At 36.1% G+C, this 26354-nt stretch overlaps 5 protein-coding genes across 5 annotated transcripts; 3 read left to right on the forward strand and 2 right to left on the reverse strand.

The window, feature by feature from the left end:
• Positions 1 to 4465: 4465 nt before the first annotated feature.
• Positions 4466 to 5901, forward strand: LOC113337565 (beta-D-glucosyl crocetin beta-1,6-glucosyltransferase-like). Its single transcript, XM_026583225.1, has one exon. The coding sequence runs from the start codon at positions 4497 to 4499 to the stop codon at positions 5895 to 5897; it is 1401 nt and encodes a 466-aa protein (XP_026439010.1). The 5' UTR covers positions 4466 to 4496; the 3' UTR covers positions 5898 to 5901.
• A 117-nt stretch (positions 5902 to 6018) lies between these two features.
• On the reverse strand, positions 6019 to 9480 carry LOC113337566 (mitochondrial phosphate carrier protein 3, mitochondrial-like). Its single transcript, XM_026583227.1, has 6 exons — positions 9058 to 9480; positions 7940 to 8301; positions 7819 to 7862; positions 6758 to 6972; positions 6517 to 6641; positions 6019 to 6350 (listed from the first exon to the last, which is right to left on the reverse strand). Exons 1-6 carry the CDS (start codon positions 9352 to 9354, stop codon positions 6290 to 6292), a joined length of 1104 nt encoding a protein of 367 aa, XP_026439012.1. The 5' UTR covers positions 9355 to 9480; the 3' UTR covers positions 6019 to 6289.
• A 329-nt stretch (positions 9481 to 9809) lies between these two features.
• On the forward strand, positions 9810 to 12435 carry LOC113337516. Its single transcript, XM_026583185.1, has 6 exons — positions 9810 to 9863; positions 10453 to 10496; positions 10656 to 10769; positions 11696 to 11737; positions 11878 to 11971; positions 12006 to 12435. Exons 2-6 carry the CDS (start codon positions 10464 to 10466, stop codon positions 12218 to 12220), a joined length of 498 nt encoding a protein of 165 aa, XP_026438970.1. The 5' UTR covers positions 9810 to 9863; positions 10453 to 10463; the 3' UTR covers positions 12221 to 12435.
• A 7028-nt stretch (positions 12436 to 19463) lies between these two features.
• On the forward strand, positions 19464 to 21954 carry LOC113337561 (F-box/LRR-repeat protein At3g58900-like). The gene is made up of 5 exons (XM_026583222.1): positions 19464 to 19587; positions 19875 to 20751; positions 20883 to 21059; positions 21202 to 21476; positions 21550 to 21954. Exons 2-5 carry the CDS (start codon positions 19885 to 19887, stop codon positions 21656 to 21658), a joined length of 1428 nt encoding a protein of 475 aa, XP_026439007.1. The 5' UTR covers positions 19464 to 19587; positions 19875 to 19884; the 3' UTR covers positions 21659 to 21954.
• Positions 21955 to 22380: 426 nt separating this feature from the next.
• On the reverse strand, positions 22381 to 26145 carry LOC113337563 (mitochondrial phosphate carrier protein 3, mitochondrial-like). The gene is made up of 6 exons (XM_026583223.1): positions 25631 to 26145; positions 24352 to 24713; positions 24231 to 24274; positions 23160 to 23374; positions 22926 to 23050; positions 22381 to 22765 (listed from the first exon to the last, which is right to left on the reverse strand). The coding sequence occupies exons 1-6, from the start codon at positions 25940 to 25942 to the stop codon at positions 22687 to 22689; spliced, it is 1137 nt and encodes a 378-aa protein (XP_026439008.1). The 5' UTR covers positions 25943 to 26145; the 3' UTR covers positions 22381 to 22686.
• Positions 26146 to 26354: the final 209 nt, after the last annotated feature.

Raw genomic sequence — 26354 nt, forward strand, 5'->3', positions numbered from 1 at the left:
TGAGTTTCTTGTCATGCCTTTTGGGATCTCCAATGCGCCAGCTACCTTCCAAATCTTGATGAGTCATATATTCAGACCATATTTGAGAAAGTTTGTGCTCGTTTTTTTTGATGATATATTAATTTATAGCTCCAATATGCAAGATCACATTAAACACTTACCCTTGGTGTTTGAAACACTTCGCCAGCATCAGCTATTTGTTAAAGAATCCAAGTGCACCTTTGCACAACCATCAGTGGGATACCTTGGCCATGTTATCTCTTCTGAAGGAGTTGCGGTTGAGCAAGAAAATATTGATAGTGTACTTTCTTGGCCACTACCTACAACAGTGAAGAGTCTAAGAGGATTTCTTGGATTGGCAGGGTATTACCGAAAATTTGTGAAGAACTTTTTGGTAAGATTTGTGCACCTTTAACACAACTGTTGAAAAAGGATGCATTCTTATGGACTGAGGAAGCTACTTCTGCTTTTCGAGCATTGCAACATGCATTAACAACTACACCTGTTTTGATACTTCTTGACTTTACGAAAGAATTTTATCTAGAATGTGATGCATCAGGAACTGGTTTGGGAGCTGTTTTAATGCAAACTGGTCGACCAATTGCTTACTATAGCAAAGCATTGGCAGGTAAGAATCTTATTATTTCTATTTATGATAAAGAGATGCTTGCAATTTTCTCTGCAGTCCAAAAGTGGAGACCATATTTATTGGGCAGGCATTTTAAAATTTACACTGATCACAATAGTTTGAAGTACTTTTTGGATCAGCGTATATCCTCAATTGAGAAGCAGAAATGGGTTTCTAAACTTCTAGGATATGATTATGAAATCATCTGTCGCAAAGGGAAAGAAAATATTGCAGCTGATGCTCTTTCTCGAAATCCTGGTTTAGCATTCAATGTTATGACTTCTCCAGTGTTTGCAGGAGTTAATGAGATCATTCAAGAGACCAATGGTGATCACGAATTAGGAGCCTTAATTGATCAGTTACGGCGCAATCCTACATGTAATCCTAATTATTCTCTTCTTGATGATGTCTTAAGATACAAGGGACGCATTGTGGTCAAACCAACATATGTCTGGTGTGCTAAAATCCTTTATGAGTTTCATTCCACTCCCTTAGGCGGTCACTCTGGATTTCTTCGAACATACAAAAGAATTCAGCACAATTTTTATTGGAGAGGATTAAAAAAGTCAGTTAGGGATTTTGTTTCTCAATGCGATGTTTGTCAGAGAAACAAAGTTGAAGCCGTATCACCACCAGGATTGTTGCAGCCTTTGCCTATTCCCACTAATATTTGGTTAGATGTGTCAATGGATTTTATTGATGGCTTTCCTTCTTCCAACCGTAAAACTTCAGTATTAGTGGTGATTGATAGATTGTCAAAATATGCACATTTCATTGCTCTTGTGCATCCATATACAACTGCTGACATTGCAACCATTTTTGTTCGTGAAATTGTTCGTCTACATGGAATGCCGAAAAGTATTGTTAGTGATCGTGACCCCATATTCATGAGCAATTTTTGGGAAGCCTTTATTGCAATGCACAATACACAACTATGCCGCAACACTGCCTACCATCCACAATCAGATGGTCAAACCGAGGTAACTAATCGAACTCTAGAATGTTATCTTAGGTGTTTTGCAAGTGTCAAACCTTATGAGTGGGTTAAGTGGTTACCATGGACGAATGGTGGTACAATACCAGTCACCATTCTGCCATTAATATGTCTTCGTACCAAGCTGTGTATAGTATAACTCCACCAACAATCTCTAGTTATCTTCCTGGTTCTACAACTGTGCATGATGTTGACGTAATGTTACGAGCTAGAGATCGTACTCTGAAGATACTTAAGTTTCATCTTCAAGCTGCTCAAACTCGGATGAAGACTTATGCTGATGCTCATCGTACTGAAAGGAGTTTCAACATCAATAATTGGGTATTTTTGCGTTTGCAACCATATAGACAATCATCAGTGTCTGCTCAACCACTCACAAGCTTTCTCCTAAGTATTATGGTCCTTTTTGTGTCATTGAACGCATTGGAGAAGTTGCTTATAAGTTGCAATTGCCGGCAGAAAGCCGTATTCATCCAGTCTTTCATGTTTCACAACTGAAATTAAAGCTTGGCTCTTCTGTTAATGTTGAGACTATTTTACCTACTATCATTGACTATGATAAGTGGGAACCTGCTGCTGTTTTGGATCGAAAGATGTTTAAGAAAGGCAACAGGGCTGGTACTCAATGGTTAATTCATTGGAAAGATCGTGTTGTGGAAGATGCTACTTGGGAAGATGCAGATGAGTTACTCATGCGTTTTCCAGATTTTGTGCCTTGAGGACAAGCCATTTTTCAGGCGCGGTGGGATGTTACAACACCAACACCTTTCCCTGTTTCCTTAAAATACTCTTACCTATTTTAGCTTGTTAGTTTCCTGGTTTAGTTAGACTTCTCTTTATTAGTTTTGCGTGTTTAAGTTTCCTAGTTTGCCTTGCTTGCTACTCAAGCTTCTTAAGCTATAAATACTTAGCTGCCGATTGTATTAAACAATCAATTAAGAAAACTCAGTTTATTTTTATTACTTGCTTTCGTATTTGGTTGCTCACCCCAAAGAAAAAGGGTTTTATCTGGTTCTTAACTTGTTTCTTGCTTGACATCCTTGTTAGAGGTCTAGTACCCTAACACAACATATTCACAGTAGCAGCATCTTCAGTGAGTAGCCCCAAAAATCACCAAACGCACCAAGGAAACAGAGGCCCAACTCTTCTATGTAAACTAAAAAGACAAAGTCCGATTAATCAATTAAGCACTGAATTAAGCAGATAAACAGAAATTCCAATTGCGTAAAGGAAAAACTCAAAAATCAATCAATAGTGAATCGGATGTAGTATGTTTACCAAACAATCCAAAATATATCAAAACACCGAATCAAGAAAAAAAGACAACTTATTGGAAACAAACACGATTCACGTGCGTTAACTTATTGACGCTTCTTAATTAAACAATTAAGAAGATAGAAAGGCGAGAGAGGGTGGAAGAGGCAGATAAGTTTCCGGAAAAATTGTTAGGGTTATGAGCTTCTGAAAAGTACGGCGGGAGATATAGGTCCACTTAGAATCCGTGTGTAAAATAGACCCGGTGGTGTGTTTGATCCAAATATTGGTGGTGTGGAAAAAATAAAAGATTTTTATTGGTCAAAGTATACTCATATGGGGCCAGAAGCCCTGAGAAGAGAGCTTTGTTCAGCTTTCAACCACAACAGAAGAAAATCACCTGAAATCATATTATCCGTGTGTAAAATAGACCCGGTGGTGTGTTTGATCAAAATATTGGTGGTGTGAAAAAAATAAAAGATTTTTATTGGTCGTGTAAAATAGACCCGGTGGTGTGTTTGATCAAAATATTGGTGGTGTGAAAAAACTAAAAGATTTTTATTGGTCAAAATATACTCCTGTGGGGCCAGAAGCTCTGAGAAGAGAGCTTTGTTCAGCTTTCAACCGCAACAGAAGAAAATCACCTGAAATCATATTATTAATGTTAGTTATTTTCCCCAAATTATTATGATGTTTTGAGTGATTTAGTGATTTTTCCAAAATTATTACTCCCTCCGTTTCACAAAGATAGTCCGCTTTGACTTTCTCAGAATATTAAGGAGACCATACTATTTTACTTGATTACCCTTAGTTACTGACCTATTTTATTTTAATAAAAATGCTAGTAATAAAAACTATCCAAAATTATTGTGAGAATTATAAATACGAAATATAAAAGGAAAATTTAAAAGATATCGAATTTATGAAGTATAAACTTTATAAAGAATTTATTTTTTAGAGTTAAATGTATACTTCCTTAAAAGGAATGCATGATATATTTGTTTCCTCAATTATACTAATTTCTTTAATATTTTAGATTGGGTCAAGTTAAAAATGGATTTTTGATTATAAAGAATTTAAGGGTATATTAGAGAGTTCATTGAAAGATTATGACTATAAACAGCAGATGGACATAATTTTGAAACTGACGGAAAAGGAAGAGAAGACGGTCTTTCAGAAACAGAGGGAGTATGATTTTTTTTTGAATGCTTAACTGATCTACTGCGCCGTCAATCATTCTGCATCGGGACAACGTTATTGTCTTCACTGTGACACATGAGAAGATGAATTCACAATTTACAAAGATGTCACTAAGATATGATCACCTCTTATGGATAAGCGCATTGCTAAGCAAGCTTTCAACAGGCGCTACAATAAATGTATTGCGCCCATAAGACCTCTCATGACGTTGATGCAAAACCATATTACGGAAAACACTTGCAACAAACGTCATGCTAGCTCTACCACTCTCCACGTCCTTTTTCAATCTGCTCAATTGTTTACACGTAATACCATGCACTGCTCTATTAATTCCTAAAATCAACCAGCAAATTCCTACATCTAATTCACCTCATAATTCATGCAATGACCCAAAACATAGATTGAAAAGAAAAAAGTGTTATGGATTCATCACCAAACGTAGAAGAACATAATATTAGAAGAATCCGAGTTCTACTGTTTCCATGGTTAGCTCATGGACACATATCTCCATTCTTGGAACTAGCTAAAAGATTCGCTCAAAGAAACTTCAACACTTATCTTTGCTCTACACCCATAAACTTATCTTCCATTAAAGATAAACTCAGTCGTGATCAACAACCCGAAAATACGTTAATCCAACTAATAGAACTTAATCTTCCTTCACTTCCAAATCTTCCTCCTCATTACCATACAACAAAATCACTCCCACCTCATCTTATGCAAACTTTGAAAAAAGCCTTTGATTTATCAGCACCATCTTTCAGTGACATACTTTCTACTATTAAACCGAACTTACTTGTTTACGATTTCATTCAACCATGGGCTCCAAGTCTAGCTTCTCAGTTGAACATCCCAGCAGTCCAACTGTTAACCACTGGTGCAGCTTTTACGTCCTTCTGTTTTCACCTCTATGAGAAAAGTCCAGACACTAAGTTCCCGTTTCCTTCGCTTTATATCCCCAATTATGTAAACCGTACATTTATCGAGCGTGCTTCTAGTCCCGAAGGTATCGAAGACAGATATCGTTTTACTCAGTGTGTCGACAAATCGATAGACGTAGTGTTGATCAATACTTTTAAGGAGATTGAAGAAAAATATCTAGATTATCTCTCTTGTGTGTATGGAAAAGAATTTGTACCCATTGGTCCTCTTGTTCAAACCGATACTGATAGTACTAGTTGTGAAATGAACAAGTTTAGTGAATGGCTTGTTAACAAAGAGATTTCATCAGTGGTATTCGTGTCAGTTGGTACAGAGTATTTCATGTCAAAAGAAGAGATACAAGAAGTTGCTTATGGTTTAGAGCTCAGCGAAGTGAATTTCATATGGGTTATTAGGTTTCCTGATAATCATGAAGGAGATGTTGGTCTGGCTCAAGTTTTACCAAAAGGGTTCATGGAGAGGATTGGGGAGAAAGGAATTGTAGTGGAAAAATGGGCACCACAAGCAAAAATACTAGGGAGTAGCAAAATTGGAGGATTTGTGAGTCATTGTGGATGGAATTCAGTGTTGGAGAGTATGAAATATAGTGTTCCTATAATAGCCATGCCAATGCATCTTGATCAACCAGTAAATGCAAGATTGGTGGTGGAGCTTGGTTTGGGTGTTGAGGTTAAGAGGGATAAGGATGGGAAGTTGGACAGAAGAGAGATAAGAGAAGTGATTAGAAAGGTGTTGATGGGAAAAGAAGGAATGGAAGTCAAAAGGAATGCTGTGGAAATGAGTGAGATGATGAGACACAAGGGAAATAAAGATATTGAGCTACTAGTGCAGAAATTTGAAAGGCTCTGTGACAAAGGAAGAACAAGAAATGAACAGTGACAAGAAAAATTCATACCAATATTCCATGAATGGGAAATTCTCATTTACATGGATTCTCTGAAACATCATCAATACTGTAATGTAATATCTTCAAACCTTTTCTTTTTCTTCTCAGCTAGAGTTTCAGTGAAAACAGCTTTTGTATTATCGATTAAATACTTATAAAAGTTTAATTAACACTTCGGAACACATAGCAGAATAGAGTTTATTACATGTAGCAGGATATTATCAATTGGGGGAGAATCTGATAAAGAATGGGTTTAGTTCTATAACAAAGTATACAACTTAATAGGGTCCCCCAATTTTTTTTCTGTGAATTTTACGTGGTTTTTATATCATGAATGTACATATCAGCTTACCACTTACGATTGCACTGAGTTTCATCCCACATCTTAAACCTCCACGAATTCAGGGGAAGGCGTGGGTAGGGAAGGAACTCCTCCAGTTGACGGCCTGGACAATTAAATGAAAAACAGCATGTTAGATCAATTAGTCAGAATGAAATCAGACAGAAATTGTGGAGATCCAAAAATTACAAAACTAAGGCAGAAAGATTTCCTAAAAATACAAATAAAAATAAATCTGAATAAGAACATAGGTCAAAGGAAGAGGAACGTACAGCCCCACAAACACTTTAAAAGCATCGTAGATACCCCATTGTGCTGCACTAAGGGTTCCAATCATAACAATGCGCAATGGAAGGCCACGAGTAAATAGACCCACGACACCCATCTTCCTCACAGCCTACAACAAAACAAGAGATAAGATTACACAATGATAGAAAATAAATTAAAAAAAATTAGAAAGACAATAGAGCAGCAGTGAAACTGGGAGAAAATGAGAAAGAGGTGAATACTCACATCTGCAACAGTGGCATCCTTTGCATTGTTGAGGAACGAAACAAGATTATCAGCAGGATGAGAAACAATAGCACATAAGACACCAGCAATGTATCCACCACCAATGCTGACACCCAATTGCATGGATTTACTGCATTCATCCTTGGGCTTGGGGGTAACGTGCTTGTAAATGTTCTCCACTATGGTCTCAAATGATGTGAACTTCATCATAGTGTCTGCAAAATATTAATTCTTGTGAGGAATGAACTGTTAAGCAAGAGTTAGCTGAAAATGGAACTGCTGTCAAGAAGCAAGGATAAGCTAAGAAAGGTACTGTGTTGAAGAAAACATTTGCTAAGAAACTTGAGTTTTCTATTACAACATTAAAATTTTGGCTTTCCGGTGCCATATTCTTAGTGTCAACCGAAAACATGTTTTCATCAACCACACAAGCATGTACGAGAGATGCAACTGAAGAAATTGAATTAGCTCCCAGATATGTTCTCATAAAAAAATTCATTCCATCTATCAGTTCATCAACTAGATACAGGTCGCATGAAAGACCATAACAAAGAAGCAACTACTGTGAAGGAAAACAATACTATCTACAGAAACAGGTCTCCAAAATGGATTACTTGAAGGTTAATGATGCAATAAGCACACTTCACATTCTATTCTGCCAGGAGTTCATGATCCTTTACAGTAGGCTCATGCCTGAACGTATATATATAGGGCCTGAAATAAGGAAACGATGTTGCGTAGCTCAAAGGAAATAAACCAGTGAACTGTGAAATAAGAACATAGAAAATAGTACAAATGTACATGTAAATACAACATGCAGTATTGTCTGAATATGTCTATCTAAAGTAAATGGCAGGAGTGTTGAGCATGAAAAAAAAAGTATCTAGAACATGACATTCAGGTCCCTTCGATGCTACCCAGAACAAAAGGCCAAAGGATTGTCAAAACCAAAGCCATGTATATTTAACTCACCCATCAAGCAATTTTCATTTGGAAACAACTAACAAATTCAGTGATCATGAGAAGAATGAACAGCGGAAACATGAAAAGCAATATCTTACATGGAATCTGTCGACCCCAGAGAGGAACAAGACCCTTGTATAACCTGCAAATGAATGTCAGCACATTAAGAAAGAGTGCCGGATGACACTATAAATTTTCTCGCAAAAGGTAATTTCATACCCGCCATAGCCTTCAGCCCTGATGATCTTCGGAAGTCCATCTGACAATCCCCTTGCAAACCCAGGCTGAGTTTGGACTCGTACTTTCACAGCCTCCATGGGACACAAAGCAACATCGGCAATGATCTCAGCGGATGCAGAACCAGCTAGGTAGATAAGAGTCTTGTATTTGACTGCGTTCTCTGGCCCAGCAAGGTCAGAGTAGTACTTCTTGAAGAATTCATAAAACCCATACTTGCAGGCACCCTGCGCACTGTAACCAAGCAGGGTAGGCACCCAACCCCTGAAGAAACCTCTAACTCCTTGTTCTTTATGTAGAACCCCAAAACCGGACGAGATGCTCTTGTATTTTGCAGGATCAATCTGGATACACGCAAAGAGTAGAAGAGTTAGTCACTTTAGAAAGATGAATGCGTATTTATATCAGTAGACTAAACTTCTTAGCATATAAGATAAATGGTGAGCTCGAGAAAACCTAAAACAGTTTGGGAACGACACTAAGAAATGAATACGTCTCACATCTTTTAATGATGCAAATATACAGTAATGAAAGAAGAAACTGAAAGAATTGATATAAGAATCTGGCAGGTCTTGTAAGGCCGTCTATTTCATCAACTGCAAAAGATAAAAGAGAACTCTGTACTGTAAATTATAGTTTCAGAACTATTCCTAGCAGACACAGCCTGTCCAAGGCAAACTATGAGAGGAGAGTGATCGATCAACATTGGAGACAAACTCAGACCGTTATATGCATTGTAAAGTTCAAAAGGGAATTGTTGCGATCCAACGGCAATATCAGTTTTTTATTATAAATCAAAACAAAATAATCAAGCCAAGTCATTCTCTCCTCTCTTTTTTTTCTTCCAAGCAATCAATGATGCTAAGCTAATTAATAGCTCAAAATGACACTAAGCGAATTAACCATTCCTAAAGCTCAATCCAACTTTCTCTAAATCATTAGAGAAACAAACAAGTTCAATTTAAATCCTAAATCCGAATTCAACACCTCTAAACTGAGGCAAAATCAAAGCAAAACTAAATTATAAACTGAGGCAAAATCAAAGAAAAACATCAGAATCGAAGTACCAAACTAACAAGATTTGGAATAGAAATCAAAACCTGCATATTACATTTGACAAGATCTAGAGGAGTAACAGCCATATGAGTAATTCCACAACAAAGACTTCCACCAACAGTGCATGCTGCGTAGTAAGATGGTGAATACATCTTTATCTTTCTTCCAGGTTCATTTGGCGAAGCAGCAACAACAGAATAAGGCACTGTTGCTGCTGCTGTTGATGAATAAGGGAAAGTTGGATTTCCATTCGAATACTTTTCCAAATCAATCGAATTCTTTGTAAATGTTGAGTATAGATAATTTGGAATCAGAGATTGACGTGATGAGTTTTCTGGCATATTTTTGATTTCTAGGGTTTTTAGGGGTTTTGGATTTGAATGGAGGTTTGAAGATTGTTGAGGAGGATTTAAATAGTTTCATCATCATGTTATTACTTGGTTGAAAAGTTGAGTTTGAAATTGGATGAATCAGTCAAGATTCAAACAGTACTAAAGAAGATGAAGCAAAATCACTTTTATGTTTGTGTGGAAGAAGATAAATGGAAGGTCTCTTGCGGGGACGAAAGTGACTAGTAATTTTCAAATGGTCGAATTTCAGGTAGATATTTACTAAAATACCCCTTATATTAACTAAGTGACTCGTCGTGACTCGTGATAGCCTGATAGTGATAACACCGGTGGTGACTAAATGCCAATTAGACCAACAAAAAAACACAAGACTAATCCATATTTTCTAGATAAAGACTTGACTTGACACACTTGGTGGATCCTGCCACCAAATTTGATGTCTAACACTTGTTCTAACCAAGGTTTGAAACACGGGTCACGACTCACGTCACGCCTTCTAGGTAGGTTTTCTATGATTTGAAAACTGAGATGTAATATTCTTTAAACTTTGGCAGTGGGGTGCTTTGTCATGCAATTACGTAGGGTTATAGGCCTTGATGAGTTGAAGCAGTGGATAAAGAGATAGTTCACAACAACAGCAAGAAAAAGAAGAAGAAAAAATCATGAATAGATGATTTCTATTGATTGAATTTGGGAATTTTTTTAAACTAGGGTTCTTGTGTTCTTCATGAGATTGATTGTTTTGATTTTATTTTATTTATTCATTCTGATTTTGAGTTGATTGAAGAGCTTCCTGATTTTGTATATTTAAGCTTTTTTTTTCTTTTCTGATTTGATTAAATTGATTCAATTTAAGATATGGGTTTGTATTAATTTGTGTGTGAATGTTTGTTTTGAACCTGAATTAATTGTTTAATTATGGTTTGTATGATTCAATTTGAGGATTTGAGTTGAGCAGAAATACAGAGTTAGGGTTTGATTTGAGTTGAGCAGAAATTCATGGGGTTGTGATGATTGTGCTGATGATGAATGAAAATTATTCTTTTCATTTTGGTAGATATTTTAATATGACCAGAAATAAACTTGCAGGGCTTGCTTTCATGTTTTCAGCTAGCATTCTATTGCAAATTCTGGTACACTTTTTAAACTTTGGTCTCAGGCTATTTTGATTATATTGTTTTCAAATATTGTCATAATTCTTCGTTGCATGTCGGTGGTTGTAATGTTACTGATGTATCATCAAAACATAAGTAGATGTTGAACAATTGTTATCGTTGTGCTGTCATTGGCAGGACTGTGCAATTTACAGCAACTGGTGGCAAATACATTGTGCCTTCTACTTGGTCACCCTCTATTTAAACGTCAATAGCAATTCAGAATGCGGAGAACCATTATCATTCATATCAGTTATGTACTTAAGTTGCACTCGTAATCATAAAGAACACGACATCCTTTAGCTATTCTTATCGCTGCCATGAGATGTGTGCCGCTAAATTTCTTGTTTTGTTTGGAAATTTCAATATTAAGTTATTCAACAGTTCTACTATAGTGCATATAATCAAGTTGTTTAGAGGCATGACTTTAGTTATAAGATGGCTTGCTTACTTTGTCGTCCTTTACGTTGAATTTGAAAGAAGATCATCATGCCTCCTTTTCTCCATATGAATTTGTTTCGATAGTTGTTTATCATTTAGTTCCAGTCTGAGGTACATCTACATTTTCCCAAAATTTATTTGCTCATGGAATCTCTTCTACAGAACTCATATATCTATGTGATTGCAGTGTCATGCTTTGTTAATTTGACATAAGTAAATTGTAACCATATAGGTTGACTGGTGTGTCCTTTACTAGGCACTGTAGGCTAACAGATCTGACTTGGGTTTAGGAAATTTCTAAGCATACCAAGTTTGGTAATACTTAGACGTGTAGTATTGATAAGGATATGTTGTTAGTATGTCTTGTATGCAATTAAGTTGAGAGAGTTGTGAGTATGAAGCGTGGATTTCTCTTGTGCAAGCAATTCTTGGTTCCTTGCAAAAATTGTGTGCTCTTTTTGTATTACTAGTTCTTTCTCAGATTGTCTTGCTTTATTAGGTGGAAGGCAAAGAAAGCTAAGTATGATCCATAGATTGACTATTTGTACAAGTGCCTAAAGAAATGCTAACTTTTGGCCAAAATGACCTTGACATGAATTTAACTGTTGTTAAAGTCACCCTTACTTCTGGTGTTCCACACTCCAGTGTGGATGAGTGTGGTATATAGAGGCATATGTTGATATCTATTGGTTGTAGCGAACAAATAGTGGATAACTAAGTTTTTGTTTGTCATACAGATCACTGGAACTTGTCATGCACTTATGTCGTCAGTATTCAGAGTAATGTTGCCTGTTTATCTTTTTATGCATTAAGCCATCGCCTGGTAAGCTTAATGCTACAGCAATGAAGCTGAAAGCTGAATTGGATCAATAGATTTAAGCAGATCTTTGACGCAACAGCCTTTTTTCGTTACTGGCAGGCCTATGCAATTTGTGTTGGTTGCAGTTTGGTGGTGATGAATGAATGTTTGTGTACAAGGAATGGGATTGATTTAGCAGTTGAGCTCAATCTGAGTTGGGAGTTGCACGTGAATATAGCATGGTAATGGTATGAGCATGTGGCTTGAATTGGATGAAGTTGCAAGTGGAGCTCAGCTAGGAAGTTATGCACTGCATGGCCTTGATTCAACTCGGCGTTTCAAATCGGCGATTCAAGTGGATTCATCTCTACTCGGTCATAGGAAGGGCTTTTTAGACTTTTTGACGCTGCCACATAAGCGTGTCTGTAAACTGTTGTTTACCGGGGGCACTTTTTTAGTGTAACGTGAAAAGTAGGGGTGCTTTATCGAAAAGCCCAAAAAAAAAACTATCATAAAAATAATTATGGTCAGTCACTCTTCTGCCCTTTAGGCCAAGCACTATGGTGCAGAGCATCCCTTCCCTATCCCTCGGATAAAGAGAAGGGATATCACAAGGAAATCTCATTATGGTGCCTTTTCTTCCCTTCCCTACACGATACGGAAACTCGGTAGCCGTATGATTGCCTTAAGGCTACTTAGTTACCATTTTTTCCCAGTTTTTTTTTCCAATAGGAATATATTTGTCTGGATAAAAAAAGATATTTTAGAATAAAAAAACAATATTCCTTGTCTGGGTAAAAAATGATATTTTTCCAATATACTAGGTAAAAAGTAGATATAATAGGTAAAAAAAGAGTTTTAGCAAAAAGAAAAAAAAAAGAGTGAAAAAGGAAAGTTTCAAGGTAAATTTTTAAAAACCAGATACGGAAACTCGCGTAAATTTTCCCAGACAACTGAGTAGCCGTGTGATTTCCCTTCCCTATTAGGGGATCAGATGTGATCCTCCTTGTAGGGAAAGGGAGGGATATCCCTACTCATGTAGGGATATGAAAGACCATAGTAGATGATTTTTTGATTTTTTCTCTACATATGAGAAATAGGGTAGAGAAAAGGGGCACCATAGTGCTTGGTCTTATGCATTTCGGTCGCATGACAAGCATAATCAAATTGTATTTTCAATATAATAAGACGGGTACGAGTTTGTATATAAAACAAAAAGAGAATTAAACACGCAGAAAGCCTATTTTTGGTGTTGTTTTTGCATAACAAGTATTCTGTTGAAAAATAATACGGTGTATGAGAAGTTGGAGAAAATTGTAAACCATTGGTACATAACAGTGATCTCTGTGTTTGAGTTGGTTTGATCGCAAAGGGGATAAACATTACGTTCCTTTGTTCACCATTTTTATAAAAGTAGAATTTGTAAATTATTAAAACCTAGATTCCCTCGGAATTTTAAAATAAACCAAATTGTTTTATTTCCGTTACTATACCCGGTGTTTATAAGAAAATGTATTTAGCCTCTATCATTATGGTGGACCCATGCTGTTTTAGTCATTAAAAACTCTGGCTAATCATTGATAATTCACGTCCCCACATCTAAGTGTGTATGGATAGTCAGAATTTAATCTCAATTGAAAAGCTTAATCATTATTTTTTTTTGATGCGAATGAAAACCTTAATTACCTCATGATGGGTTTGTTTACAGAATTCACTGTTTCCAATAATTTATCATCTCATGGGATTACAAATTATGAGATTCATGTAAATTCCTCGTGTATTTGATAATTCAATTAAAATTCGTAGGATTCATAGATTTTTTTTTGTTTTAAAGTCCATGTAACGTTTGCCATTAACCTCAAATCTTAAAATTACACATATATAGGATTTAGAGTTTAAAAAAAATGCGTCCATAAATCCCTTGATAAGTCTCCCAGTAAATCTTAGGCGCGAGGGGTCGGAATTCATATGGAGAAATTGGTGGAAAAGTGATTCCGACAGGAAACGTGATTCTAGGAATTTGGGCAACCAAATGTACCGAGGGAAACGTAATTCCAATAAATCCCCTGGATCTATAAATCTCACATTTAAAATTCCACATCCAAACCCACCGTTAGCTTAATTAGTCATCCCAATAGTTTTCTTCTTTTGGTCTTTTAAAAAAAAATCCGAATTATTTTCGTCACCAAATTCATTAATCATTAGGGTGATACGTAAATTAGATTTTGGATAATTACCTCACAAAATCTAAATATGATATGTAAATTAGACTTTCGATAATTACCTCACCAAATCTAAATACCAAAAATTTACCAAAATTTTTTATAGCCTAAACTTTTGATGTTGCAACAGTTTCAAGTTGTTGCGACCGAAAATTTACAACAGCAATATAGTTATTGTGAAAAATTGCACATCGACATTCACAACATAGCAGAATTGTTACGATCCCACTTTGCAACTTCCATCTACCGTTACTAATCAACCAATTCGAAAAAATGAATTTCTGACATGTTTACATATATTATTGTTAGAGCATAGCTCGGTTGAACTCACCAAGTGTTGGTATGTCAAGTTTGGTTGTCATATTTTAGTGACTCAAAACTCATCTAAAGTCGCTTGATTATATACTAGAGTCAATTTCGTTTAGGTTAGACTAGAAATTCTAGGAATGTTGAGACATACAAGTATTACCACGAATACATGAAGAATGTGCAGAAGAAGCGAACTACAACGACAACATCATCCTTCCTCTTGAGGTTAGTAGTATTGAATTGAACTGTTTCATTCCTAACGTATCTTTCAAGTCGTGTTATATTGAAAACATAATTGTGAAGTTGTATATAATGTACATATTGTATGATACTCTAGTGATGTGACATGGTCATATTTGTATGATCATAATATTAGGGAATTAGACTACGAAGTATAACACTTATCTTTTGAACTTCGTAGATATGACATCGACATAATCTTGTATATACTGTTATGATTATGTGAATGGGTTATGGTGAAGATTTCATCTTAGAAAACAATGTCTTACATTTGTTTAAAGAAAGTACATTCATGAACTTGTCTTATGAATCGAAAAGGAAATCGCTAGGCTTATTGGTACGGCTATTCATTGCAAATCTTTGGATTACCAATATGTGTGAGATGGTAGAACCGATCGTAACTTTGTTATGCATCTTGGTATAACTAATCACAATGGCTGACTTATGATTTCGTATGACTAGTTTTTATTAATTGGTGTAACCGATCTAAGTAATCACCATGAGATGGTATGATCGATATTTGTAATTGGTGTGACCGATCCTAGTAATTAGTGTGACCGATCACAGAGTGTTGTGTAATCGATCCTGGTAATTGGTGTAAACGATCCTGGTAATTGGTGTAACCAATCCTGGTAATTGGTGTGACCGTTCACAAGCAATACCATGAGTATATGGTAACCGGTCCTGGTAACTTGTGTGACTGATCACAAGTATTTCCATATTGAGGTATAACCGATCCTGGTGATTGGTAGAACCGATTGAACCCATGAATGTGACTTGATGTTTGATCAATCACATAGTAATCTTGGAATACAGGTGAACCAATTCTAACCTTGTTTGAAATTTGAATAAATTGGATTACCAATAGCTTAGTAGGGTCTGTGTGTGATGAAATTAATCGAGGAATGTCCTAGTTTAAAAAGTGTATGTGACGGATATAATACCTTATACAACCAAAATTTTATTCATTAACGAGGTGTTATTATAATTTACATTATTATGAGTCAAAAACGAAAATTTATTACAAGAAAACGAGATCATGTTTACCGAAGTGAATAACCTGTGAAAGAATACATCATGAAAAATACAAGCCAAATATTTACATTTATCCCACAATAACATTCCAATCGCTTAAGACTACACTTAACGCAACTCCCTCGGGGCGAAGGAAACCCCATGCAAGGGTTTGTAATTACACCCCCTTGATTTTCAAAATCTATGCTAAGGACTTTTAGCAGCCATGACATAGTAAATGACACCATATATGTTTTGTCTTACATAAAATTTGGTACACTTCAAAGTAAATTGGTAAGCCTATTAGCAATCTCATATTCTTGTGATTCTTGTTCTTTTGATAATAGAGATTTCGTGCTTTTATGGTGCAAATTTGTATGATCACTTTCTATTAAATTTTTTCACGCAAGTTTTATGATCGTGTATTACCTATATTAACTCTACTTGAAACCAGAAGAGAAAAAACTCTCCTTGAAACAATTACCTACCCGGACATTCCTCTTGTCTATGAACCAGTCAGAAAAACATAAAGAAGAATTTGATTCCTTTAACTAATTAACAAGGTGTTTTTACCTTAACATTTTGTTTGTGAGATGTTGGAGAAAACTATAGAATTTGATGCATAAAAAATGACATAGAAAATTCATGTATGAAAACTGAATTAACATATATTCACATGTTGAAGACGAACATAATCTTTATGATGGGTTTCACAATGGAAAACACGATATGTGGTATTCCTCTGACGTTTCTAAACGATGAAATGTATTCACATTCAGATTAAAATAATTACATAAGCATTCGTTGAATATCAAATAGTTTATATTCGTAAAGAAAATTAGGAATTATGGAAACTAGATAAGCTTATTGTCAGTTTGATGTTTATTTTTCTGAATTTACTTTTTCTTTCCTAATATGATTGGGACACACTTTGAAAGTTACCTTTTGGATTAAGTCGAAAAGGCATAAAGTTGGTTATGCAATTTCAAATTTGACTTGTGAAAGAAAAATTGAAGAAAAATCTTTTTGTTTCAGACCTCTGGGATAGGCTTTTGCTTTAGTATTCACACATACCATAAGGGATTGAAGAAAACAGTAAATTACATGACATGCAACTCAAAAAAGCATACAGTATTTTGATTCGAATCATATCTGAATTTCTTCTTTGAGAGGTATGAGAAAATTGTAAACATGATCGATACAACAACGAAGAAAAAAGTCGTAGTCTATTATCGAGGATCTGTCAAAAGCTAGAAGGCCATTTTTATTTGAATGATGATTTATCATTTTAGTTTTGAAAGCACCTTAATAATGAATTATTTTTACTGTATAAATAACATTTGGGCTACTTGTTTGATAAAATCAAAGCCATAGAGGTTGTTGATTTTGGTATTACAAATGCAAAAAATACTTTACAAATGGATAAGTGGGGGTAAAGGAGAAAGTCTAGATTAGACTTTCTTCATTACCTTGGATCCTAAATCCACGTCATCATTTGTCTCTAGATTCAAATAAAGCTTTGTTAAATGAGATCTTGGGATTGGAGATGAACTTTGGGTAAAACGCATTATCTTTATTTATTTGCTCTAAATGGATGAGTGTATCTTTTTGAAAATTCTAAACAGACCGTCCTCTTGGACAATTTAAAGACCGCCCACTCATAGGAGTGGACACCACAAAACCAGCGCCCCATGTAATTCATTTAAGGAGGGGCCCACTCACACCCGTTTCTGTAAGTGGGTATATCGTCCAAAAGAATGGTCTATTTAGAAGCACTCATATTTCTTTTCTCTTGGTTATGGATAGATATATATATTGCTTTGCATTTCCTTGGGAATCACGTTAGGAAATCCCACTCGGAGAATAAGAAATAAATTCATGTGTTTTGAAATTAACATAGAACACTTACGAGTCATGAGTTGCATCATTTCTTCTATGAAATAAATAAAAAAATTGTGTCAATAAAACTTTCTCTAATCAACCTTCCTAGGCTTTCTCTAATATGTTAATCTTCTTTTAAGAAAATCAAAAATCTTAGGCGTATTTTTGATTTCTAAAATGAAAAAAACGAAAGGATTTTCTCTAATTGACATATATGTTTTCGTTTTGAATAGAAACGAAAGAGATTAGAGAATTAGGAGAGAATTAAGGCATCAGGGGCAGGCACTACTCTTTTTGTGGAAATATTTAAGAAATATTGTTCCAACTTTGGAAAAATTAGTCACTGCAAGAAAGATATTAACACTACTTGTTCTCTCTGTAACTCTCATGAATAAATCCTACACCATCTTTTTATTGAGTGTGATTATGCAAGATCAATTCAGTTAGGCATGAATGTGAATGTTGATAGTATACAGAGACAGAAGATTAATGTGTTAACATGGATTTCTAGTTGGTTTTCTGCTTCAACACAAAATGAGGAAAATGTCTTGTGGTTGTTTATTCTAATGTGTACAACATGGAAGATCTGGAAAAACAGATGCATCAAAGTATTTCAAAACAAAAACATTAATTGCTGGTTCACTTGTCATGAAATAAAAAGCCTAGTCCAACTTTGTATGAAAGAGGACTCTCAGCATAACAAAAGTATCCCTGATCTTAATATACAAAAATGGTCTCCTCCGGAGGTTAACCATCTTAAAATGAATATCGATGCTTCTTTTGAATATTCTTCTAAGAAAATAGGAATTAGATTAATAATAAGAGACTCTGCAGGTACGCCAAAGGCATAAGAGGCGGGCACTACTATGGAGGAGTAGATCCAGAGCAGGCTGAATGTTTTGCCATAAAACATGATATATTGTGGGCCAAGGAACTCAATCTTTAAAAATGTCATTTTCGAATCAGATTGTAAAAATGTAATTAGCTCTATCAGCAATGTCAGTAATCCACTGGATGAACCAGAGCTATGTAGATGAAACAAGACATCTGCTATCTTCGGTTATGTATTTTGGTGTCAGCCATGTAAAAATAATGGCGAACAATATAGCCCATGTAATAGCTCATCAGGCTAGAATTAGGAAAACTTCGTTTGATTTTGACTGTAACATCCCAAGTGAAGTTGATAAACTAGTAAGGGGTGAAAGCAAGTTAAGTAAGAAGTTATGTAATATTATGGTTTAATATGATGTTCTGTTGCATCAAAAAAAAAAAAGAATTAGGAGAGAATTAGGTTTAGTATTTACATGGGCCCTATATTTTTAGTGTATAACAAACCATGATTGGGACAAAGTACAACAAATTAAACTGATGGGATATTGAGTTTATGCTAGATGCAAATTTACACTCCACATATTCCCAAATCCTGGTGGTGTAAATTGGGTCGTGCCAGCAGCATGTTAGAATTCGAGCCCATCCCAACCCAGTCCAGCCCAACATGTGACTTATTCCGGCATGACGTACCGCGGTAGCTTCGTATGTTGTGCTGGGCCAGCCTAATCGGCACAATGGCATAATACAATGCGCGCAATGGATAAACACGTGACACAATACATTATAACACTATAAGAAAATGCGTCATAACATGCATAAAATACTACATTTTGTGTATATTTTGCCCAGAATGACATTTTTTGTTATCGTTATAGGGTGACTATTATTTCTATAATTTTTTCTTAATATATAAAATATCTAAATATTTTGAAAACTATTATATTTCAAAAACATGAAATAAATATGCCCAACACAACACTATCGTATCATGTTTGTTTTTCTGGCACAATACAACAAAGCATATCCTCTAACACGTCCCAGCCCGGCAAGCCTTAATCTATGACACGACATAACACAACACGATATATATAGCACACTAGACACGTGATATTGTGGGGGTGTGCAGGGCTGGGTGGGCACGTTATCCACCTTTTAGTTGCGGAGACAGCTTTAAATGTAGGTTGAAAATATTCACTGGTTGACTAATGCTCCAAATTCAATATGACAGACGCACACTTTTTAATTCTTTCTTCGCTTCACTTAACTCTTTCAAGTGAAGTCACTCATATCTCTGAAATCACTCACTAATCGGTGCTGTTGCTACTTAATTACGGTACGTTTCTTCTACATCTCCATGACTTGAATCTTCATTCCCATGTTTTGATTGTTTCATTTCCATCCATTTTTGAATTTTTCCATTAACATAAACCCTAGGTTGGTTTTTGAAGAGATATGAATTTGTGTCACTAGAAACAACAACCATGCATCCATTTCTCCACTAGTATTAAAATTTCCAATGACTTAGAGAATTTTTATTTAATGTAATTTAAAGAAATGTGTTCTAATTTATTTATTCATTCATGTTCTTCTGTGTGTATGACCATTTCAAACCTTATGAAGAGAAATCAGTATGAGTGAGGCAGCAGCAATGGATAGGATTAGTAATTTACCAGAAGACATTCTTCATCGTATCCTTTCTTTTCTTTACATCAAGGATGTTGCTCGTACTGGCGTATTGTCGAAAAGATGGAACTACATTTGGACCACCGTTCCCATCCTTGAATTTGCAAATTACACTTCTGAGACCGAGAAATTCATGGATTTTGTGGATGGAACATTACGTCATTATAGTTCGTCTAATGTAGACAGGTTCTTTCTCTGGTGCAATCAACAGTTGGATAAGAATCGGCTTCATTCTTGGATCTCTACTGTAATAGAGGGTAACGTTAAGGAGCTCAGACTATTCCTCAGCCACAAACAATGCTTCTCAGTTCCCCCATCTCTCTTTAGCTGTGAATCACTGACAACACTGATGCTTACGTCTGGATGCCGTAATAACACCTTTCCGAAATCTCTCTCTTTTCCAAGACTCAAGCGCCTTGAACTAAGTCAATTTAAATTCAGCGTTGAGTGTTGGAATGAGGAACTCTTTTCAGGATCCCCTGTTCTTGAAGAATTGGTTCTGGAAGGCTGCATTTATTATACGAGGAATCTCTGTATTTCAGTTCCTACACTGAAAAAATTGAAAATGTATGATATTTGTTTCATGAGTAGTGGTGGTATAATAAAAGACTGTGCTCTCAAAATTGATTCTCCAGGTCTTGTGACATTCACCTACTATATGAATGTTGCAAAAGAATATGTCTTGTCTAGCTTTACAACACTGGTGGAAGCAGACGTTAACATATTCTTTACAAACAACGGAGCAGAGATAAGTCGGTTACTTCGATCTCTTGCACATGTAAAATGTCTAACTATCAGTGATCTAACCCTACAGGTATTCTTGCCCGCTGATATCTTTAGAGTAGTTAGCTTCTGTGTTTCTTTGTACTTCCATTGTTTAATCTGACTTCTGTTAACTGACTTACTTGCCGCTATTGCTTTGTCATAAATAATTTTTTGACAAAGCAATTTTCAGAAAATATTGAAAAAAGGGCTATCTGCTCTGTGTACGATCTGTTAAACAATTTTCTGACATTTCATAATGTCAAAATATTGAACATATCTGGTATGCTATCCACCAATCAAGGACTAATTGCTTTGCTCGAAGCGGCACCTAATCTGGAGTCACACGTGTTTGAGAAGGCAAGTGTTCAGACCTAATGATTCTCCATGCTGTCATTAGATAATTTATAAAATTTAAGTTTTGGGCTTACGTTTGTTAACTTATTATGTCTGTAGTAACTAATAATCTGATATCTTTCTATTGTTTCAATTTCAATTCCAGTATATGGTGGATGAAATAGAAGACAGTGATGAGGACAGTGAGAACGACAGTGACGGTGTTGAGGGCGATGGGGATGACGACAATGGAGTCGATGATGCTGATACTGTTGAGGGGGAAGACAACATTGACAATGAAGATGACGCTGCTGAGCGCGGAGTCAATGATGAGTGTGAAGATGATAGTTGGGCGCTCGATATTGTGACTAATGGATGTTTGTTTCCACAACTTAAATCAGTTAGCTTTAAGAAATTTGTTGGGAACTCAAGGGAGATGAGGTGGGTAAAACTGATTTTAAGGAGTGCAAAAGGTTTTGCAAATGATGACTGTTTGTCACTTTTATCCTGACAGTCAGTTCTATCCGCCCTTTGTTAATGCGAGAAGTGAAAAAGAAGTGAAGGCAGAGATAGCCAGTTTTCGAAGAGCCTCACCAGGTTGTATGATTAAGTTCTGTTCTTAGGATTAGAACTTGTTGTTTTTTCATTGAAAATTAAGGTTAGTTTGATTCGGCTTTATTTCTTTATTTTCCAGGCACTAATTTACATGAAGCACATTCCTAAGTAATGGCTGTTTGAACCTAAGTAAGCTTTATTTTATGACACAAAACAAGGTTCCATTTCTGGCAATTCTGTGCATATTTATAGAATCATCATATTGCTTCTTCAGTTGGAGTTTGTTTTTTAAATACTTAGGCATTTAGTCATCCAGCCTTTTGCCTTGGGGCAAAGATATGGCTGGAAGACACCCATGTTTAAATTGCACTCCTAAGTAGGTGGGGGTGTTTGTTGGCATATTGAAGGCTTGTTTTGGGTTAGAGCTAAGTGAATCGAATTTCGTATGGGTTATCAGGTTTCCTGATATATGGAGAGGATTGGTTGTGGAGAATTGGGCTCCGCGAGCAAGAATATTAGTGAATGATAAAATTGGTGGATTTGTGAGTTGTCGTGGTTGGGATTCAGTGCTGGAGAGTATGAAATATGGTGTTCCTAGAATGCATCTTGATCAATGAGTAAATGCAAGTGATTAGAAAGGTTGTGATGGGAAAAGAAGGATTGGAGGTAAAAAGGAAAGCTACGGAAAATGAGTGAAACATAAGGGAAATCAAGATATTGAGCTAGTAGTGCCGAAATTTGAAAGTCTTTGGAAACAAAAAATGAACAATGAGAGAAAAAAAAAAAAACATACTCCAAAAAAATGTTCCATGAATTGGATATTCTCATTGACATGGATGCTCTGTAATCATCTTCATCACCATAATGTAATCATCTTCAACCCTTTCTATCGAGTACTTTCAAATGAACAATTCCGAACAAAGTACAGAATGGAGTTTGTTACAGATAGCAATATAGAACTAGGGGAGAAATCTGATTATAAATGGTTGTATTCTACATCAAATTGCAGGGTACACAGAGCGCCCTAGAAAGATCTTGCGTATTTATCAAACTATGCTTAACTCGATCAGTACAAAATTTATGCAACCTATATAACCTAAAGTTGGCTATTGCAGTGAGTTTCATCGAGTTCAGGCATAGCAGAAGGAAGGGGAGGAGCTCCTCCAGTTGTTGGCCTGAACAATGAAAAGAAAACCAACATTTCTGGGATTAGTCAAAATGAAGTCAAACACAAAACCAAAAATGTGGAGTTCCAGAAATTACATATCTAAGAAAGAAAAGCTCAGTGGAAAAAAAAAACTGATCAGAAAATAGGTGGAAGAAAGACGAACTTACAGGCCCACAAACACCTTAAAAGCATCATAGATACCCCACTGTGCTCCCGTAAGAGTTCCAATCATAACAATGCGCAATGGAAGACCCCGAGTAAATAGACCCACCACACCTATCTTCTTCACAGCCTAGAACAAAACAAGAGATATGCTTAGCGAAGAAACAAGATAAAAGAAACTTAAAAGAAAACAGAACGACACACAAAACTAGAAGGGAAAGAGAGAGATGGCTACTCACATCCGCAACAGTGGCATCCTTAGCATTGTTGAGGAACGAAACAAGATTATCAGCAGGGTGAGAAACAATAGCACATAAGACACCAGCAATATATCCGCCAGCAAAGCTGACACCCAGTTGCATGGATTTACTGCATTCATCCTTGGGCTTGGGGGTAACGTGCTTGTAAATATTCTCTACTATGGTCTCGAACGATGTGAACTTCATCATAGTGTCTGCAAAAATATTAGTTGTGAGGAATGAACTGTTATCCAAGAGTTAGCTGAAAATGGAAATACTGTCAAGAAAGGATATGCTGAGAAAGGAACTGTGTTGAAGAAAACATTTACTAACTCGAGTCTTCTATTACTAAACTTAAACTCCAGCTTTCCAGTACAATGTTCTTAGTGTCAACCGAGAACATGTTTTCATTGACCACACAAGCATATACAAGACATGCAGCTGAAGAAATAGAAGTGACTCCCAAATATAGTCGCATTAAGAAATTCATTTACTTTATCAGCTAATCAACTGGATACAAGCCGCACGAAAGACCATGGCAAATAAATAATTACTGTGAAGGAAAACATACTATCCACAAAAACAGGTTTCAAAAATGGATAATTTGAAGGTTAATGATGTGATAACTGATAAGCACACTTCACTTTTTATTCTGTCAGGAACTGATGATCCTTTAAAAGGCCATATAATGTCCATATGTTGTGTATAATATGAACGGTAGGCCCATGCCTGAACACATATGAGGCATGAAATAAGGATAATATTTTGCTTAGCTCTAAGAAATCAATCGGCGGACAGTAAAATCCATGAATATTAGAAAAAACTACATGTATATAGTATGTGTTCGAATATATCTATCTAAATCAAATGGCAGAATTGTAAGTATGAAACAAGAAGAAAATAAAAAGGCATCAGAATTGTAAGCAAGTAAACTGAACGGAATTCCGTCCGATGACAACCAAAATAGAAGGTTAAAAGATTATCGACTCAAAGCCACGTATATTTGAAAACAACTAACAAATTCAGTGACATGAGAAGAGTGAATGGCGAAACATGAAATGCGTATCTTACATGGAATCTGTCGACCCCAGAGAGGAACAAGACCCTTGTATAACCTGAAAATGAATGTCAGCACATTAGGAAAGAGTGACGGACGGAACCATAACATTCAACATAAAAGGTAAATACATACCCGTCGTAACCTTCAGCCCTGATGATCTTCGGAAGTCCATCTGACAATCCCCTTGCAAACCCAGGCTGAGTTTGGACTCGTACTTTCACAGCCTCCATGGGACACAAAGCAACATCGGCAATAACCTCGGCGGATGCAGAACCAGCTAGGTAGATGAAAGTCTTGTATTTGACTGCGTTCTCTGGCCCAGCAAGGTCAGAGTAGTACTTCTTGAAGAATTCATAAAACCCAAGCTTGCAGGCACCCTGCGCACTGTAACCAAGCAGGGTAGGCGCCCAACCCCTGAAGAAACCTCTAACTCCTTTTTCTTTATATAGAACCCCAAAACCGGACGAGATGCTCTTGTATTTTGCAGGATCAATCTGGGTACAAGCAGTGATTGGAAGAGTTACTTCACAGAGATGAAAGCAAAAAGAAATTCGAAAGACAAAACCTATTAACTTAAAAGATAAATGGTGAGCTCAGGGAAACCTAAAACAGTTGGAGAACAACAGTAATGAACGAATAACCAGGTCTCATGACTTTGAAAGGCAGAATCCTGAAAGCAGTACGCCGAGTCTCGTCAGCGCATCTATTTCATTAACTGCTAATGACAAAAATAAAATGGAAATCCTAGTTTCAGCACTGTTCTCAGCAGACACAGCCTACCCAAAACTATGAGATGAGAGTCAAACAAGCAACACTGGGAGACCATATTTAGACCTTTTACAATTCTTTGAAACTCAGATATGCAATGTAAAATGCAGATACATACACCACGTTCAAAAGAAAAACATGAGGTTATCGCATGGCAATATCAGTATATTCAGCTTGTCGTAATCATGGGTGACGATTATATAATTCTTATTCCTTGGCTAGTCAGCTTGTCGAAGCAAAGGGAATGTTTAAATATTCTATGTACATAGCGAGTCATGATTGCTACAAGCTGACTAGCCAAGGGAATTATAAGATCATCACCAAGTTCAATCATAATAAAACAACCAAGCCAAACCTATCCCTCCTTTACTTTTCCCAAAACGCCAAGCAAATTAACCATCCCTATGGATGGACTACCCAACTTCCAAGGCTCTAAAAGCTCAATCCAAATCTAATCCAACTTTCACTTTAAGTTTCTATGCATTTGTTTCTCTGAATCATTAATAGACCCTACAAGTTCAATCCAAATCCAAGATCTCTATAATTATCACAAAAATTGATGAAAATCAATGCAAAACACAAGAACTAGTGCTTAAAAAAATCAGACTCAATTCAGAATTAGATATGGAATAGAAATCAAAACCTGCATATTACACTTGACAAGATCTAAAGGAGTAACAGCCGTATGAGTAATTCCACAACTAAGGATTCCACCCATAGTACATGCTGCATAGTAAGATGGAGAATACATCTCTATCTTCCTTCCAGGTTCACTTGGTGAGGCAGCAACAACAGAATAAGGCACTGTTGCTGCTGCTGTTGATGAGGAAGGGAAAGTTCGATTTCCATTCGAATGCTTTTCCAAATCAAACGATTTATTTGCAGATGTTGAGTACAGATAGTTTGGAATCAGAGATTGACGTGCTGATGATGATTTTTCTAATGAAATCGACATTTTTTTGATTTCTAGGGTTTGGGGGTTTGGATTTGGATGGAGGTTTGAAGATTGTTGGGGAGGATTTAAGTAGTTTCATCATCATGTGATTAATTGATTGAAAAATTGAGTTGAAATTGAATTAATCAGTCAAGATTCAAAAAGAAGACGAAGAAAAATCTGTGTGTGAGGAAGATGAATGGAAGCCAGGTCCGTCTTTCCTGGGGGCCTGAAAATGACCGGTGACTTGTTGAATTCTAGGTGGTAAATTACTAAGATAGCCCAATTTATCAGGCCGAATGCTGATAACCGTACGATTAAAAAGTTCCGAGACCACCCGTGATCAAATGACATGTTTATTATCATTTTGATTCTAAAACAACCAAATGTGTTAGCATTCCTTTGATAAGCAAATTATTGTGTCGTGTCATAT

This window comes from Papaver somniferum, unplaced genomic scaffold, assembly GCF_003573695.1.
Source record: "Papaver somniferum cultivar HN1 unplaced genomic scaffold, ASM357369v1 unplaced-scaffold_160, whole genome shotgun sequence".
NCBI lineage: Eukaryota > Viridiplantae > Streptophyta > Magnoliopsida > Ranunculales > Papaveraceae > Papaver > Papaver somniferum.